The 20,053-nt window shown below is 33.9% G+C and overlaps 1 protein-coding gene across 1 annotated transcript; it reads left to right on the top strand.

The window, feature by feature from the left end:
• Positions 1-1,899: 1,899 nt before the first annotated feature.
• LOC133320723 (uncharacterized) lies at positions 1,900-2,936 on the top strand. The gene has a single exon (XM_061529321.1). It carries the CDS (start codon positions 2,163-2,165, stop codon positions 2,934-2,936), a length of 774 nt encoding a protein of 257 aa, XP_061385305.1. The 5' UTR covers positions 1,900-2,162.
• Positions 2,937-20,053: the final 17,117 nt, after the last annotated feature.

Genomic DNA, 20,053 nt, shown 5'->3' on the forward strand with positions numbered 1-20,053 from the left:
TGCTAGCCCCGACGCCATCTATGTTCAAATTCAAAATTCAAAAGCTACTATAGAGCTTCACCTTCTGGTGTTATAATTTGACGCCCATAACCTTTTATGCTTGTTTGACATATATTATATTTTAAATTGATTTTTAGAGCCGCTGATACTGTTATAGTATTATTAAGTCAATATATGCAGTCAATTTAAAACTGTTAGCAATAATAATTTTACGAAATTTTGGTGATCCACATCAATCGGGCTAACAATTTAGATTTCTTTTCATCGAATTTATTGTGTTAGGTTTGACATAAGAACTATTTGGAGCCGATAGATTTTTAAAATAACAGTCTTTCTCTTCATAACCTACTTTACCACAGTGATCGGACTTTTTAAATCTGCAATATTCCGTTTTATGAACAATTTTATTATAATTATTACATCGGACGTTTTCCCTACATTGGGATGATATACATTGGGACGATGTGAGTCCACATGAAAAACATTTAGGCCCTGAACTTTATCAAAAGTTAAATTATTTGTTAATTTTGAGGGTTCAACTATAGTATCCGTTAAATAATTAAGTATCTTAAGAACCGGTGGCTTTAGAACCTGTGCCTCGGGTTCCAGCTTTCAAATTACGTGGCAGATTATATGCTCACTTAACTCACATGACTCTCCAAGAGCTGGCTTTTTGAAAAATAAAAGTATCACCTGTGCATCCTGACGTTTGTTAGCAACCATGTCGTGTAGTTTCGCAGCGAAACCGCGCTTAGCAGGTAAAGTCTTTTCCACTCGCTCCAGGTCACATCGATGTTTTATTGGTGTTCAAACCGTAGCAGAGAATTTCCTTCCAAGTTGCTTGTCATGTTGTATATTAAAGCTCTTTTTTTATCATCATATTTAAGCTTCTTACTTGAGCTTCAGCATCTCCTTGTTATTTGTATAGGGTCCAGGTTGTAATTGCGTTGCCATCTCACACTGGCTAGTAACTTCAATCATTTTCTTGTGGTATCTATCTAGATATACACATGTTTAGTGCCATCATAATATAAAACCCACACCAGTAACGTTAATAAAGTAGTCTTATATCAACATTCGGGCGTTTCATTTCCTCGTCCTTATATGGCGACCCTGCCAGCGCAGTATGCGCATCGGTAACGCGAGATCCTTTAATTTAAATTACTGACAAGTGTTAATTCAAACTCGCCAAAGTTCAAAGTTAATAATGGTCACTGTAGTTTAAAATATGTGTAATTCGAAAGTAGAAAAGGAGGACATTTTTATAAACCAAAATTCTTTAGCTGCCGAAAATAATGCATATATAAAAGAATTGAAATTCCATGCTTCCACCACAAACATTCTTTTTCTTATAATATTACTGTTGATGAGACTGTTTATCATTTACGTTGTATGGAGAGTATACCGAAAAATGCATCATCGCTGGGTCCAGCAGGGTATACATCAATATGTACTTCGTGGATCGTTCAGACGTCAACGGGCTACCCTACACGGTTCTCCAGCTGTTGCTGAACAAGAAACATAAATTGAAGTGATTTTGGATTGGAGCCGCGTCTAAAAATTGTTAATATTCAAGAAAGAAAAATTTGTTATTTGTCCAAACAGTGCGCGAGTAACGTGACTCCAGAATGCAGAACATGCCTATATAAGGGATGCAACGTAGAGACGGACTTTAATAGTTTTATATAATTATAATAATACATATTATGTAGCGATATATTTGTAATAACTAGATAATTAGTGTTAAAGTATTCATATTATTTTTGTATAACTTCAAAATACGTAATTAGTAATAATGAATTTTAGTAATATGTATAGTTTTTATATTTTGATATGGCAGGCAGATGATTTAAAAATATTGTGCCAAGTTAAAATTGATTAAAGAATACTTAAGGAAAATTGGTCCTGAGCGTAGAAAGGGTAACATTTACATTGTTAAGTTAAGCGAAGCAAATAGTTTGTATAGCCAATATTTAACATTAAATTCTTATTTGCAAAAAGAAGTAAATTGTGGTAATATTAGTGCTAGCGATAGTGAATTGATTGTCGATTATTCACAGCAATTTCTTTCATTGTATAAAGATATTGTTAGATACTCTTCAACGTCATCCGATTCGAAAGAATTTATTAGTAATTCAGGTCAGACTATAGAAACTATAAACATGGAAAAATTTGATTTTAAAGTTGCTCTGAGTTTGTTACCGGTTATGAATGACGACTTATCTGTAACTAAACAATTAATAGATTCCGTTGAATATTATGAAACCACCCTTACTGCCGATTCTAAGCCCCAATTAATAAATTTTGTGTTAAAAAATCGTTTATCGCAATCAGCAAAACTTAAATTACATCCAAGCTATTCTAGTATTTCAGACTTAATTCATGATATGAAAAAAGAGCTTTTGCCGAAAAAATCTGCTACGACCATCCAAACACAATTGCTGAATTTTAAGCAGAATGAGTTGACCATCAAAGAATACGGTAAGCAAATCACTGAAATGTTTGTTGACTTGACTATTTCACAGGCAGATAACGACCCAGAGACTTATAAGGTGCTTAAGCCCTTAAATGAAAAGCAAGCAATCAAACGATTTGCTGATGGACTGCGAAATCGTAGAACCGGGACTATTATTACAGCGCGTAACTTTACATCTTTAAAAGACGCTATTCAATCTGCATTAGATGAGGAGTTGCCATCCACTTCTAATTCCAATTTAATGAGCATAAATAAAAAAGTTTCCTGTTTTCGAAATTCCAGGGGACGTTATAATTACCGAGGTAATCAATATCGAGGGTACCGTGCCCACCCACAGCACGGCGGTGGTATGAGCAGAGGCCAACAACCAACGTGGCGTGGCACACAGCGAGGTAGATCATGGCGTGGTAATTCCCGCCCGTACCAGAATAGAGGTATGAAAATAAAAACAATAGCTTAAACGTTGGGCAAAATCAAGGTTATGTAAACATCATCGATCGAAATAATTCACAGTCCCAACCCACCCCATCTGTTGATAATATAATCAGTTTTTTCGTGAGTAAAGGTCATATATTTTCATGTAATAATCATTCGCGTTTAGTTCAATTTACTTTTAACAATTGTTTTGCTTCACATTGTTTAATTGGCACCGGCGCATCAATTTCTGCGCTAGAATCGAAACTTGTTTATACTTATAACATTCCATTCCATAAAGAGAAATGTGAGTTTAGCGGAATTGGAGGTAGTGTTGAAGCAATTGGATATGTCTTTCTTAATTCGGAAGTGCCCCAAGGATCTTTTAAACATAAATTCTTTGTATTTGATACTCTACCTACTAAAGTTTCTGCTATAATTGGCGATGACTTTTGCAAAAAGTATGCGGCGATAATTGATTATGAAAACAATTATTTTTCATTGATTAATTCAAATAATGATCGAATTTATTTACCTACTTTTAGTAATATTAATAATGAGGTTTTGTATATTCCGTCGCGATCGGAATCTATACATTTTATAAATACTGATATGAAAGATGATTGTGTGGTATGTTCGAAAGAGTTATCGGAAGGTGTTTACTTAGTCAGTATGTTAGTAAGTCCAATTAGAGGGAAAATACCGATTCGAATAATAAATAAACCGACAGAGATTTTTGTTTGAGTGACGTAAGCCCTAACATTTATAGTGCGAGTGAGTATAATATATGTATGTTTGGAAAATCGAATAAGAATTCGGAACGCGTAAAAAAATATTTTCTATTTTAAAATTACACGAATATCTAAAGGGGGAAGAACAGGTATCAATCGAAAACATATGTGCGAAATACTGTGATATCTTTTATTTACCCGGAGACAGCTTGACTGTGACTGATATCTATAAACATACAATTACATTAAAACCAATGTAGATCCAATCTATGTAAAACCATACAGATTACCCCATTCTCAAAAAGTAGAAATAAAAAGGCAATTAGATAAAATGTTAAATCAAGGAATTATTGAACCTTGTAAGAGTGAATGGTCAAGTCCCATTCTACTAGTACCTAAAAAATCGGAAAGTAACGATAAAAAATGGAGATTAGTAATCGATTATCGTAAATTAAATAATTCCATAGTTGATGATAAGTTTCCTTTGCCGAATATTACAGAAATACTCGACTCTCTTTCAGGTTGTATATATTATACACATTTAGACTTAAATCAAGGTTTCTATAATGTAGAATTAGATCCAAATAGCCGTAGGTATACAGCATTCTGTTCTGGTCAATACCAGATGACCAGAATGCCAATGGGTCTTAAAACCAGTCCCAGCTCTTTCTCTAGAATGATGAATATGGCTATGGCAGGCTTAACATTTGAAAAATGTTTTATTTACCTTGATGACATCATAATTTTTGGTAGAAATTTAGCAGATCACAATAAAAATTTAACGGAAGTATTTGAACGATTAAAACAAGTTAATTTAAAGCTAAACCCCGATAAGTGTATATTTTTAAAAAAGGAATTACTGTATTTGGGTCATGTTGTATCTGGAGATGGTGTTTTACCGGATCCTGATAAAATCAAAGTCTTACAAAATTATCCTATTCCTACTAATACAGACGAGGTAAAACGCTTTGTAGCATTCGCGAACTTTTATCGTAAATTTATTCGAAATTTTGCAGAGAAAGCTTTTTATTTAAATAAATTATGCCGTAAAAATGTACAATTTCATTGGAGTGACGAGTGTCAACATTCATTTAATTCATTAAAGCACGATATGATGTCACCTCCGTTACTGCAATACCCAGATTTTTCTGAAAGTAACCAATTTGTAGTTCAAACGGATGCATTGGGTTACGCTATAGGAGCCGTACTGTCCAATAAAAATGGTAAACCTATAGCATATGCTAGCCGAACTTTAAATAGAGCGGAGAAAAACTATCCAACAATCGAAAAATAATTATTAGCGATTGTATGGGCTAATAAACACTTCCGGCCTTATTTATACGGACGTTCTTTCAAAATTTATACGGACCACAAACCTCTCATTTATCTTTTTAACATGAAAGATCCTTCGAGTAGGTTATTGAAATTTAGACTTGCTCTCGAAGAATACGATTATATAGTAGAGTATGTAAGAGGAAGTGAAAATTCCGCCGCAGATGCTTTATCTAGAATACGTATTATATCGAAAGACTTAAAAGATATGAGTGAGTGTAGTTTGAATGTGTTGACTAGAGCTCAGAAGAAAAGGATGGAAGAGGAGCATAGTATGTCAGGGATGAACAATGATTCTTTGTGTGATAGTGTGAATACTGACGATTGGCTTGATCACCCAAGAGTCGTAGAGATACACAACAAACCGAAGATATCGATAGAATTAAGATTGATCAACAAAAGTAATTTACAAAATTACGAAAGGACAATGAAATCGCATGCGAATCTAGAACTTTTATATACATACGTTTTAAAGAAAATGACAATTTATATAAATCCAGCTATTCGATCACAATTATCGCGAGGCGAATTTGTGAGGGAGCTGTCTGATTTTTGTAAAAAATAAATATTAACGAAGTATACTTCATGAAATGTAAAGAAAAAAATACATTTATAGAGCAAGTAATAAATGAAATTAATAGTATTGAAAACTGGCCCGGTCCAAGAATTATTGTGTTAAATGAAATTGAAAGAATTGACAACAAAGACGACCAAAGAGTAATATTAAATGATTTTCATCTCCTCCCCACTAGTGGCCACGCGGGTATTAAGAGGATGTTGAATAACATTAAAAAATATTACTTTTGGCCAGGTATCGAACGAGATATAACAGCATTTGTGAGACGCTGTGACAAATGCCAGAAACAAAAGTATTCTATACCTTTAGGGAGCCTATGACTAACTTCTACAGCTCAATCTCCCTTCGAAAAAATTTTCTTAGATATTGTAGGACCTTTAGATAGAGATAGTAATAATTATTCATATATATTAACACTCCAATGTGAGTTATCTAAATACGTAGAAGCATATCCGTTAGTTTCTAAGAGTTCAGTTGAAGTTGCACAGGCATTCGTAAATAACTTCATTCTTCGACATGGAATACCCAAGGAAATAGCCACAGATCGAGGTACCGAGTTTATGTCCACAGTAATGAAAGAGGTATGTAGTTTATTAAAAATTAAAAAAATAAATTCCACAGCATACCATCATGAGAGCATCGGCGCTTTAGAAAATTCCCATAAGAGTTTAGGAGCATTTTTACGCATACAAACTGACAACCACTCCGAGTCTTGGAGTTCCTGGCTACCCTTTTGGTGTTTCTCGTATAATACTTCCGTTCACCGTGAAACAAAATATACCCCATTCGAGTTAGTTTATATTTACTGGACGTTAGCTTATATTTAGTGGATTTAATTTACTGGACTGATAGAATCAATTACAGGTAGTCTAGGTGGAAAATTTCACAAACCCATTTCAAGCCCTCGATTATATCTACTGGATTTGTCGATTGGTTGAACTATCCAAAAGCCGCGACAGTGGGTCAATTAATTTAAATGAATTAATTATCTTTGACCTCAACAGGGACCTAGAGCGGACCTAGAGCGACATCGAAAATAGTTACGAGTTTGGATTAAGTCTCTACTCAAAGAAGCTGGTATTGAAGCTTCTAGCAGATCTGTAAGATCTTCAGTAGCTTCCCTTAACTGAATGGAATGCTTTTCAAAAGATACAATTTAAAACTGGAAAATGGAGGCAAGATCCTTTAGAAGATACTTCAAAAGAGTTGTTTTAAATCAGTCACAGTAAAATACAAAAGCTTAGCTATCAAGCTATTTTGATTGTATTCCATAAATCAAATTGTTATTAAAATAAATTATTGTATTCCAATAATTTAATTTTTATTGGACACATTATAGCAACGTCATAATATTTATGACCAGGTGATAACAAACACGTCACTCAAGATGGATTCCGGATGTCAACATGTAACAATAATTGAGAGTTTTAACTAACACTAAAACTTACCTATTATTTTTCCTTAAGACATCCGGAATCCAGGTAATTTCTACCTGGTTCATCTCGAGTATGTATAATGAATTAAGAATTATCAATTTGTTAAAATGTGCAAGTTTCCTCCCGCCAAATTCACATTAGAGAGCAGCACTTGCACCGGAAGGGAGTGAAAACTGGACTAAAAGGCTAAAAAGACAGGTGCTTGACTCAAGATGGATTCCGGATGTCTTAAGGAAAAATAAAAGGTAAGTTTTATTGTTACTTAAAACTCTCTATTATATTCAGGGATATATAACATGATATGCAAAATACAGGATAGTGGAGCCTCTCGATATGCCCTCCTTTAATACAAAATTTTTCAGTAAATCGTTCTCTGTCCAAGGTGCAAAGCTTTGCAACTCATTCCCACCTTCTGTTTACAAAGAGAGACCAAGTGCACCTGCATTTAAACATTAACTTAAGTGACATCTTCTGTCACTTTTACCTTCTGATATGTAATGTTTATTTATTTATACTAGTTGTATATTTTAACGAACTAATAATTCTTTTAACAAAATATTTGTGTAATCACTTTATATCACTTTAAACATTGATTTAGTAATTTAACACGTTTTGACTTATACTGTTTTACAAAGTTTCGTTGCAGCTCTTGATCCAACTGATGACAACTGATGTAACGAGCTCTCGTCAGTTTGCAGCCATTATTATAGTCTCGATTGTCTATGGTGGGAGCAACCGGTGGCGGGGGATGGGGGCAGATTTAGTTCGTCAACACGGCCTCTCCTGACAAGGCAGCGTCCTCGCGGCTACCCTGCTCAGCTGTGGTTTGTTCTTCGTAGGAATCGGATTCACAGCTCTCAAAGAATGCTGCGCAAGCGTCGGGGTCCACTCACCTTCCAAGGTACTACGTACTCGGCAGCCGCTTGTGTTACCTTGCCATAAGAGTTTGAGAGTAAGGTAAGCTCATAGCGGTTGTTTGCTAGCGCTTTGGTGACGCGGTATGGACCCCTCATGCCACTGTCCAACTTTCCTGCTCTTTGAGATTGTTTTATAACATAAACTAAATCATTAACCTTATATCTCCTAGGCGTATTGCGGTTTTTATTTACGTAGGCGTCCTGAAGTTCTCGATTTTTTATTCAAATTGGTTTCAGCCGTTTGTCTTCTTAATTCACGCCATGCTTCGCGATTAGGCGTGGATCCCTCTATCGTTACATCCTTAATAAGGGAATTGATTAACGATGTAATCGCCTCCGTGCCAATGAGTAAGTTTAATGCTGAATACGAAGTAGAAGCTTGTTTAGTTATATTCAAAGTTAATTGAACCTTCCATAGAACTTGTGACCAATGTGCAGACTTCAGTTTTATTTCTACTCTAATCATATTTAATACGGTGCGGCAGTACCTCTCAACCTGGCCATTAGACTGGTGCATTTCGGGAGTAATTAAGTGCATCTCAATGCCATATTCTATTAGAAAGGTATTAAAATCCGCGCTGTCGAAATTCGACCCCTATCACAAACGAGTAACCGTGGTGTACCGAAGATACCTATTGCGTTAGTTATAATTCGTTTTAATTCGGATGAATCTTGTTTACGCATTGGGAACATTAAACAAAATTTGGTAAAAGCGTCTATTCAATTAAAACGTAATTATAACCGTCGGATTCCGGCAGCGGTCCTAAAGAATCGACATGTATCGTGTCAAATGGGATTGAAGGTTTTTCCCACGATGTAATTGGCTGGAGTGGCGCACGTGGTACCTTTTTATATGTTAAACAATTTACACAATGTAAATATACTTTTTAGTAAAACTATGCAATCCGGGGTACCAAAAATGCGTCAAAATTAAATTTACTGTCTTTTCATAACTCAGACGCTGGTGTTCGTCGTGAAAAACACGTAGTAGGCTAAGCCTGTAAGCTTTGGGTACATAATATAAAAGTCGCGACTGCTCACCTTTGACATCATATTTGTAATACAACATGTCATTTTTCTTTTTGTATCGGGTATCGTCCAATTGACCATCATTAAGCTTTTCTAATAAGACTGCTATCTCGTTGTCAGCGGATTGTGCAATTTGCGCCCACGTTTTAGGTTTAACCGGAGTACATAGATTAACAGGATTTCTACTGAGGTAGTCAGCATCAGACATCATTGTACCCTTTCTATATTCTAAAGTGAAGTCATAATCTTGAAGATATATCCACCATCTGGCTACTCTGGGTTGTAAGTCCTTTTTGTTTTGCGTTAACTTAAGTGCATTGCAATCGGTAACTATTTTAAAATGCTTAGCAATCAAGTATTGGCGGAAATGCTGTAGTGCTCTTACTACTGCAAGGGTTTCCAGCTCATAAGAGTGGTACTTTGGTTCTGCTCCTACTGTGACCCTGCTGTAATAAGCAATGACGCGTTTACACTTCTCGAGATCCACCTGTAGTAGAACCGCTCCATAGCCTTGAGAGCTAGCGTCTGTATGAAGTTCAGTTTCTAACTGCGGATCGAAAATTTTTAAAATCGGTTCACTCGTTAAAATTTTAATTATTTCCTGCCTTGCTTTTTCTTGTTGAATTCACCAATTAAATTTAGCATTCTTGCGAGTTAGTGCAGCAATGCAGGCTGTTTTATAAGAGTAACCACATATATATCGACGGAAATAGCCCGCTAAGCCTAAAAATTGTCTAACCTGTTTGACGTTCTGTGGCTGTGGTGATTGAACCAACGCTTTTATTTTATTCTCGCTTGGCCTTACCTGACCATTGCCAATGATTCTACCAAGATATTCAACTTCTGGAGTTAAAAATGTACACTTTCGAATATTCACCGAAAAGCCAGCATCGGTGAGCGTCTTTAGAACGGAATCGAGTAATTTTAAACCTTCATTGATGTCATTGAAGTCTCAGTAAGTTTAACTCGATACTTAAAATAATTATATTAAGATTTGTGATTAACTTTTTTTTTTCCTTTTTCATATTTCACATGATATAAGTTTGGTTTATATACATTTTTACATTTGTTAGTTTTTTTTTTCTTAATTACCATACATTTAATTTTACTGTTTTATCTCCTTTATATATATGTTCACTTCCAGATTAATTATTTGTGGAAACTGTATTGGCATGTGTGTTAGTTAAGGTTTATAAGTTTTATGTAATATAAAATATGCTGTTTGTTTCACTTACTTACAAATAAATAAATAAAATAAGTAAATATATATGTACAAAATTTCTAATTAATTAATGTCGGTTAGGTATGCGTGTTCATATTGTATCATATCTTAAGTCTATCCTACGACGATCCCTATGTACACTACGGGGTTCTGAAACCTTCGCACAAATCGGTAGATTTAAAATTCTCTCTTTAGATAAACGAAATGTATGTAATGTATGATTAAGTACATACCCACATGATCCACCGTACTCGTCCGCTTAAAGAAACTACGAAATACCAATTGTGGAAATGGGGGAAGAAGAACAAAATTCGTTTATTGGTATAAACGAGCTTTAAAATCTGAACCAGTACTGGCTGTATATAATTCCGAACTTGAAACACAGTTAAACATATATGCATCAAGTCATGGAGTTGGTGGTATTTTATTTTAAAAACAGTTGAAAGGTGAATTAAAACCTATAGCATATTTCAGTAAACAAACCACATCCATAGAACAAAATATCACTCGTATGAACTTAAAGCAATGGCAGTTGTGTTTAGTATTAGAAAATTTCCTGTATATCTCTTGGGTCGACCTTTTAAAATATTTATCGATTGTCAGGCTCTCAGTAGTTACCGAGGATAGGACGATGATGGCTAGAACTACAAAGTTACAATTTTGAAGTGCAATATAGACCAGAAATACAAATTCAACACGTAGACGCGCTGAGTCGCAATGCTCTACCTTTACAACATATTACAACAGAAAATTGGATTACAGCAGTGCAAAATGATGATCTTGAATTACAAGTCATTATTATAACATAAATAATTATGAATATAAGAAGTTGTATCTATTAAAAGACGGTATTCTGCATAGAAAAGTAGACGAGTATAAAATCGCAAAAATTTCATGATAATGGTCACACGAATGCAACCAGGGTTATTGAGATTGTTCAGAGACAATATTAGTTCGAAAAACTAAAACGATTTGTTACTAAATATGTGAAGGTATGCATTCCGTGTCAATTTGCCAAAAAAAAAACCATTTGGGAAACGAGGCTTTTTAAATCCCATTGAAAAACGGAATATTCCGTGGCATCTCAATAATTTGGTCCCTTGTGTAAATTCGTTAAACCAAAATTGTTACTTATTGGTAGTAATAGACGCTTTCAGTAAATTTGTTTGACTGCAACCTGTTCCTAATACTTTTACAATTCACGTAATACATACAATGAATTTTCTTACGCTCGTTTTCGGACTGGCTACTCGAATAACAACAGACCGTGGGAAGGCTTTTACCAACCAAAAGTTTTCAAACTATTGCACCCTTAAACAAATTCGGCATATATTAAATGCAGTTCCCTGTCTAAGAGCAAAAGGGCAAGTCGAACGTAGTAATCGCACCATTCTTCAATCATTAACAGCGTCTACTGGTGAAAATGAGATAGACTGGGAACAATTTATTCCATAAGTGGAAAAGAGGCATCCATTACAGCATAAACAGCAGTACCCAGAAATGTCCTTTAGAATTACTATATGGATATAAGCCTCGATTTGAACTGCATTTTATACTGTAAAACAAAAAACAAAACTCAAATATCCGAGTTGCGTTCTCAAGCTCAAAAAAATAATATTAACGTTTCTATAAAAAGTAAAGAGGGGTACGATAAAAAAGACTTAATTATACAAAATTCTTTTAGGCGATTTAGTACAAATTCAGCGTAGCATAATAATAATAAAAAAAAGGATTAACGAGTGGAAAACTTGTCAACAAATATGCCAGATTTTATAAAGTTGCAAAATATATGATAACGATCATTATAGGGTGAAATCCTTGAATAAAGGCGGATAAGATATTATAATGTTATAGCGGGGGACAAAATGAAAAGTTTCTAATACAACATGTTAGTAGTGGTGATAATACGGACAAAGAAAGTTGAAAGAAATAAGTAAATAATGGTGCATGGTGTAGATAGATATGATGAAGAATTTTAACCATCAAATGTAATTATTTTCGAAAATTATTTATAATTTTATTAAATCATATTAAAAGCTGACGGTCAATATACAATTATTACATAAAAACGATGAAACGAACAGTAAAATATATACTAGTATGTATATACACAAAATCACTTACCGCGTACTGTTCCAGATTTCACATAAAACGACGCACAAAATGAATTTAAACTTACTGCTTGCACTAAAACCCACATACAAAATGAATCTAAAAATTGAAACTTTACATGTACTACAATAACATGCTACCTACAAGTAAAAAAAAAGTACTTGATTATGTAAAGTCATGAATTAAAAGAATATTTGAATTATCGTTATAGAAATATATGTATATCTTAAATTAATATAGAATTTAAATATAAAATATTTAATAAAAATACAAAATATTTAATACAAATAATTAAATACAAATGTCATTATCCTGTATAGTGAATCTAATGATGATGATATTTGACTAAGAAAGAAAATGTTTCAGCTATCTAATGTAATTGATATTTTTCTTTTAGTTTCTTTATCATTATTACGTTCACTATGACCGACTTTCTTACAGAAGTTACAAGCTACGGATTTAAAATGAAACGAATTAGTCCTTGAGGATTGAGGCAGAGGCAAGTTTCGTGGCTTAGTTTTATTAATGTCAGGTTTAGGCCGTTTATTACTGCATGATGCACTCATGTGTCCCCATTTATTATACTCACAGCATTTATTATTTATTTATTTATATACCAAGAGAAGAAATAGTTACATAATTAATTATAAAAGACATGTGATGCACAAAGGATAACTAATCTCTTAAAAGAGACCTCTACGAGAAACCCTTTTCATAAAGGAAACTACATAAAGAAGCGTGGTGTACATAGGTACAATAAAAAGAGTGAAGGGAAAAAAATATATAGAGATTTATATATAGATAAGCAAACAAAAAAAATATAATAATAGAAAATGTTGATATTATACATACATAGATATATACATAAATATACATATATACAAATAGTATATATAAATATATACAAATAGTATGAATAAATAAACATTACATATCAGAAGGTAAAAGTGACAGAAGATGTCACTTAAGTTAATGTTTAAATGCAGGTGCACTTGGTCTCTCTTTGTAAACAGAAGGTGGGAGTGAGTTCCAAAGCTGTGCACCTTGGACAGAGAACGATTTACGGAAAAAATTTGTATTAAAGGAGGGGATATCGAGAGGCTCCACTATGCTATATTTTGCATATCAGGTTATATATGCCAGAATATAATGATGAAATTTAAGAATACTCCTTGCCATATAGACATCTAATAATTAATTATAACTGGCTATTGGATAATAATAGTATGTAATTTTACCAGACAAACGTTTCGTTATATACTTTTGTTGTTTGACGAATACCATAACGAATACCATATCCCTAAACATAACGAAAATTTTTAAGAATGTGCCCTCATATCTTAGAATTTATAAATTAAAAATGCCTATGTGACATACAAACTGTGTGATCATGTGGGTATGTAATTAATCATACATTACATACATTTCTTTTATATAAAGAGAGAATTTTAAATCTACCGATTTGTGCGAAGGTTTCAGAACCCCGTAGTGTACATAGGGATCGTCGTAGGATAGACTTGAGATATTTATTAACTATTAATACCAAAAAGACATCATATATGATCTTCGCGCCTAAAAATAAAAATATACCAAATCATGACCAACTAACAATTTTTAACGAGCCAATAAATAAAACTGATCATGAAAAATATTTAGGTCTTATAATGGATAGCAAGTTAACCTGGCAATATCATATTGATCATCTTAAAAATAAAATATCCACTTTGATAGGAGCACTACGTAGAATTTCCTTATGTATACCTAATACAATTCGTCCTATTATTTATAATTCTTTAGTAAAACCTCATATCGAATATCTTATTGAAATATGGGGAACTGCTGCGAAGTCTAACATAAAGTCATTACAAACTTTACAAAATAAAATTATTAAAGTTCTTTATAAATATGATTATTATTACTTTAATTACAAAACACAACTGACTTTTCAAAGAAAATAATTAAAACAGTACGACTTCTTGGTAAATCACTTGTTTATTTCCAATTTCACAAAGTAATGCACAATTACATCCAAAAAGGCTCTTTATATAATCTCTCCTCCCCTCTCCTCTCCTCTCCTCCTCGATACATCACACCACTCCACACCTCGCCCGCCGCCAACTCGCCCCTTAGTCAATACAGCTCCTCTTATTTTTTGTTACAGTCGGCCATCCTGGAACAATTGCACCGCAATTGGCGCAAACATTCGATTAGCTTTCCAATAAACCAATAAGATCATCTCTAGTTACCAAGTCATCATCACTACTAGTCTCACTACAGTCTCACTAAAGTCTGGAGCACTACGATATAGTCTAAGAGAATCTGCTGCAACAATTCCCGAAAACTCTTTATAGCCCCTCATTCCTTTAACGCTATCGATTTCATGTTGCCCATTATCAAGAACCTTTTGTACAATGTAAGGCCTAGAATACAACACTCGCAACTCATTATTTACATTCTTAACTTCACTTAACGTGGGCGATTGCTTATAGAGAACTAAAGCTCCCTTGTTAAATTTATTCTCAGGTTTACGAAGCTTTTCATATTTTTTCTTCATAATTATGGCTTTTCGTTTTAATCGCTCGGAAGCATTTTTACGTTTCTCGTCAACCAGCTTAAAATTTTTGTTCCCGATCAAATTAGACATGAGTCGATCTCTATGACTAAACATAATTTCATAAGGGTGATAACCTAGACTTCCGTTAATTATATTTTGATTCCCCAAACCACATCGGGTATACACTCTGTCCACATGTTAGTATCTATATTACGAGTACGCATAGCATCCAATAATGTACGGTTGTATCGTTCAACCTGTCCATTGGCGCGTGGACATGCTATAGGATTTAAAGTATGGCGAAAATTATGATTAGTTGAAAACATCTTTGAAAATTCTACTAGTAAAAGCCAAATTTCTATCCGATACTACTCTTCTCCGATAACCGAACAAACTAAACATATCTTTTAAAATAAATTACAGCCTCTACGGAATTCATTGTTCTAACAAAAACTTTGAAAAGGAATCTACTATCATTGAAATACATTGATGACCCTTTTTAGTTTTACCAAAGGCCGGAGATGATCAATGTGAACTAATTCCATAGGAATAGAAGACTTAGGAATGGGATGTAACTCATCACTTCGTTTACCATAATCTCTTTTGAATATAAACACTCCAAACAATGATTCCATATTTTTTTAATAAACGAGTCATCTTAGGAAACCAATAATCCGATTTAATTAGTTCCTCACATTGTTTGAAGCCGATATGACCTTTTTTATCGTGAAATTTTTTGCATAAACTTCCATCTTGCAAAGGAAGGAACGACGAACTTAGCAGCCCTTTATAGTTTCCTGTATAATCGTTTATTTTTAATTTATAATCATTTTTAACATCAGTGCAAGCCTGACCTTCTGATAATTGCTTTATTATGCTATTTAATTTATCATTTTTCCGCTGAATAGTCAACTACCAGTCATCAAAGATATCATATTTATATACCTATCGAACACTTGAGAATACCGAATTGTTTTTGTTGACTTAGCTTCACCTATGTCGGACTGCGACTGAGAGCATCGACATGCGTCATACGTTCTCCTGGTCTATATGCGATCTGGATATCGTATTCCTGAGATCGTAAGCCGCCACCTTGCTATACGAAGGATTAAATCCTTTTTGAGCAATGTATACCTTACAGCTGAACATCGGTAACTATTTTATTAGTTGTCTATAAACATATATACGATTTTTTTTTTAAAGAATCAACGACAGCTAACGTCTCAAGTTGATAACTATGATACATACTTTCTTCTTCGAGAGATAACTATAATAAAACACTGGTTTTAATTCGCATCCGTTTAAAGTTGGAATAAATAGTCATTCGCATACCCCTATTCTACTTGCGTCTTTATGTCTCTCACAGGTAGTAATGGGTCATAAAAGCCAACACAGGTTTACTATCCTAGATCCATTCAGATTTCTTTTTGTTTTAATCTGTCAACGGCTTCCGCTATGATTGCAAATTTATTAATGAACTTTCTGAAGTAACTACACAGTCCCAAAATTGTCGTAATTGATGTAGATTATTCAGCTTAGAGAAATTCTCCACTGCGTGTATTTTATGATTACCGGTCCTAAAACCATTCGAACTAGTCTCATAACCCAGAAATGAAACTTTTTGTTTTAAGGAATGAACACTTTTTAAGGTTTAATTTTAAATCTGCTTTACGCAACTGAGATAGTACCCTTTCTAATAATTTTAAACCATCCATACGCTCGAAGTTGATAATAACATGTCATCCATAAAGGTTACAATTTCATCACTTCCCCAAGTTTCACAAATTTTTTTTTTGGGATTACCCTCATGAAAACTGACGAGGCATTGGCTAACCCGAATAGTACCCTCAAATATTCATAAAGACTATCAAGAGTAATTAATGACGTTTTATGCATAGAATCTGCTCTAATTAATAAGTTATGGTAGCCGAAAAATAAGACTAAATTTGTAAAATATTGTTTACCCGACAACTTATTTAATTGGTCATCTATATGAGGCATAGGGAATTTTTCTTTAATAGTATTCTATTTAATTCCCTGAATCGACACACATCTACAGTCGCCCTATTTTTTTTTTTTCGTACTAATATAATCGGAGATGCGTATTGCGAATTCGATTCTCTAATAATACCCCCTTTTATTAATAATTTACCATTGTCTTTACAACTTCTCTTTCCCTAAGCGCTATCTATACGGCTTTCGAACTACCGGTTTGTTTGTTTCGAGCTCAATAGCCATTTCACCTAATTTGTACACCCTATGTCGCCAATATTTTTAGCAAAACAATCCTCATACGACTTAAAAGATTAATTAACGTTACTTGATTTGATCATTATTCTCAATATCACTGACATCAATATTTTCAAATTCATTATAATTATCAGAACACTCTCCTCTCCTCAAAGTAAAGCAGTACTGATCTCACCTCTGGGTCCGATATGCATTTTTCACCTCGTTGTTCCCTTTTTTTCAATAAATGGTACGGAACCAATATTGCAGACTCTTATGAGCCGTTCCCTTTTCGTAGCACGGAGCTGGTTACGGCTATACTACGTTACCTCATCCTGAACTGCCTGGGCCTCGTACAGTAATCTCCACAATCGGCGTCACGTATTGTAAATTGAACCCAGTTATCTCCATCGGTACAGAAGTGTCCTCGACTAATTTTACTCTGTAATAGCTAGTATCATCACACAGGTCGATATTATACAAGTTATTGGGGTAGTTGTTGCCCTTGATAAGTGAGCGCCACACTGAACACCTTTTAGCGTTATGTCATTTTGATTTACAACGGTCTTGGCCTATAATAAGAGAGATATCACCCAAATCGACGTTTGTTACTACAGCAGACGTTTTGACGTGAACCTCGTCGATTGATAATTCAACTGTACCTCTCCAATGCTCGAACTGTATCACCGTTAAATCCTTTAACACTGTATTTGTAGGCATTAGTTTGAGTTTAAGGGCATCAGATGCTCCCTTGATTAGTTTATTAAGCTCGCTACCAGTATCTAAATAAGCCTTGAAAAAAAAGTTCACTTACCCTCACACTTTTTCTTATACACATCATTCAACTGTGATATCAATTGAACTTTCCTAACAGGATTTGGTTCTACTTCTGTTGAATTACACATGTTTCGCCAAGTTCGCCATGTTCGCCAAGTTTACCACACCTGAAACACTTCGTTTATATCGGTTAATTTACATGTTGTAGCCACGTGCCCTGTTTCTTTACAGCGATAACAGATCGGTGATTTTTTTGAATATACTGTCTTCTGCATGTGTTGCTCTTGGTATATTATTTGATTTAGGGTAGATATGAATCAAAAGCTGACAAAATCCTTCATATAACTCATCCGGAGTAGAACACTGAACATTTCTACTCGTTTTTGATCGTACGTAATGTCCTTGATGCTATCCGGATCTCTTCACTTTTATACTTTTTTGTTGTAGGTAATCGCACTTCTGATTATTACTTAATTACAAAACACAACTGACTTTTTCAAAGAAAATAATTAAAACAGTACGACTTCTTGATAAATCACTTGTTTATTTCCATTTCAAAAAGTAATGCACAATTACATCCAAAAGGCTCTTTATATAATCTCTCCTCCCCTCTCCTTCCTCTCCTCCTCGATAATCACACCCCTCCACCCTCGCCCCGCCAACTCGCCCCTTAGTCAATACAGCTCCTCTTATTTTTTTGTTACATATATGACGCCATATAATATATATAAAAAAAAAAAATCATAAAGTCTTGGTCGTTGACACACTCTTACGCATCGGTGATATCGTTGGTTATTTTAATAAACATAATGGATTTAATATGGTTACTATGACAACCGGCACAAAACCTAATTTTATGACGGTGACGTGTTAAAGAATGAAGTCCAAAATCTCCGTCAATCGGATATATATTAATCGGTAATTTAATATGACCGAATGATTCCTTGTGAATTCGCAATGCGAATGTAGACACTCCGTCTCGCTTAATACGAGTACATCGGTGCCTATAACTACCGGAGTATTCAAAAAATCTTACTCGTACTTATATAATTTGGTATTCCGCGCCACCAAAACCACGCAACAGTGGAAAGCACGCATGTAGTTTGCATGAAAAATGCTTAGCTAAATCAGAGCTAATTAACGAGATGTATGAACCGGTATCCATTAATACATCTGTCAGGATGCCACCTAGTACCGCCGTAATTACGTCACGATTATTAATGTCAGTTACGACTTCTCGACAAAAATTTACGTTACCCGAGTTCGATCGTCCTTAAGCAAACAGTTCGGTTCACTATGACCGACTTTCTTACAGAAGTTACAAGCTACGGATTTAAATTGAAACGAATTAGTCCTTGAGGATTGAAGCAAGTTTCGTGGCTTAGTTTTATTATTGCATGATGCACTCATGTGTCCCCATTTATATACTCACAGCATTTAATATTTATTTATTTATATATTTATATACCAAGAGAAGAAATAGTTACATAATTAATTATAAAGACATGTGATGCACAAAGGATAACTTATCTCTTAAAAGAGACCTCTACGAGAACCCTTTTCATAAAGGAAACTACATAAAGAAGCGTGGTGTACATAGGTACAATAAAAAGAGTGAGGGGAAAAAAATATAGAGATTTATATAGATAAGCAAACAAAAAATATATAATAATAGAAATGTTGATATTATACATACATAGATATATACATAAATATACATATATACAAATAGTATATATAAATATATACAAATAGTATGAATAAATAAACATTACATATCAGAAGTAAAAGTGACAGAAGATGTCACTTAAGTTAATGTTTAAATGCAGGTGCACTTGGTCTCTCTTTGTAAACAGAAGGTGGGAGTGAGTTCCAAAGCTGTGCACCTTGGACAGAGAACGATTTACGGAAAAATTTTGTATTAAAGGAGGGGATATCGAGAGGCTCCACTATGCTATATTTTGCATATCAGGTTATATATGCCTGAATATAATGATGAATTTAAGAATACTCCTTGCCATATAGACATCTAATAATTAATTATAACTGGCTATTGAATAATAATAGTATGTAATTTTACCAGACAAACGTTTCGTTATATACTTTTGTTGTTTGACGAATACCTTAACGAATACCATATCCCTAAACATAACGATAATTTTAAGAATGTGCCCTCATATCTTAGAATTTACAAATTAAAAATGCCTATGTAACATATCCCTGAATGTTAGTTACAATATATTTATT

Source organism: Danaus plexippus, unplaced genomic scaffold (assembly GCF_018135715.1).
Source record: "Danaus plexippus unplaced genomic scaffold, MEX_DaPlex mxdp_52, whole genome shotgun sequence".
Taxonomy (NCBI): domain Eukaryota; kingdom Metazoa; phylum Arthropoda; class Insecta; order Lepidoptera; family Nymphalidae; genus Danaus; species Danaus plexippus.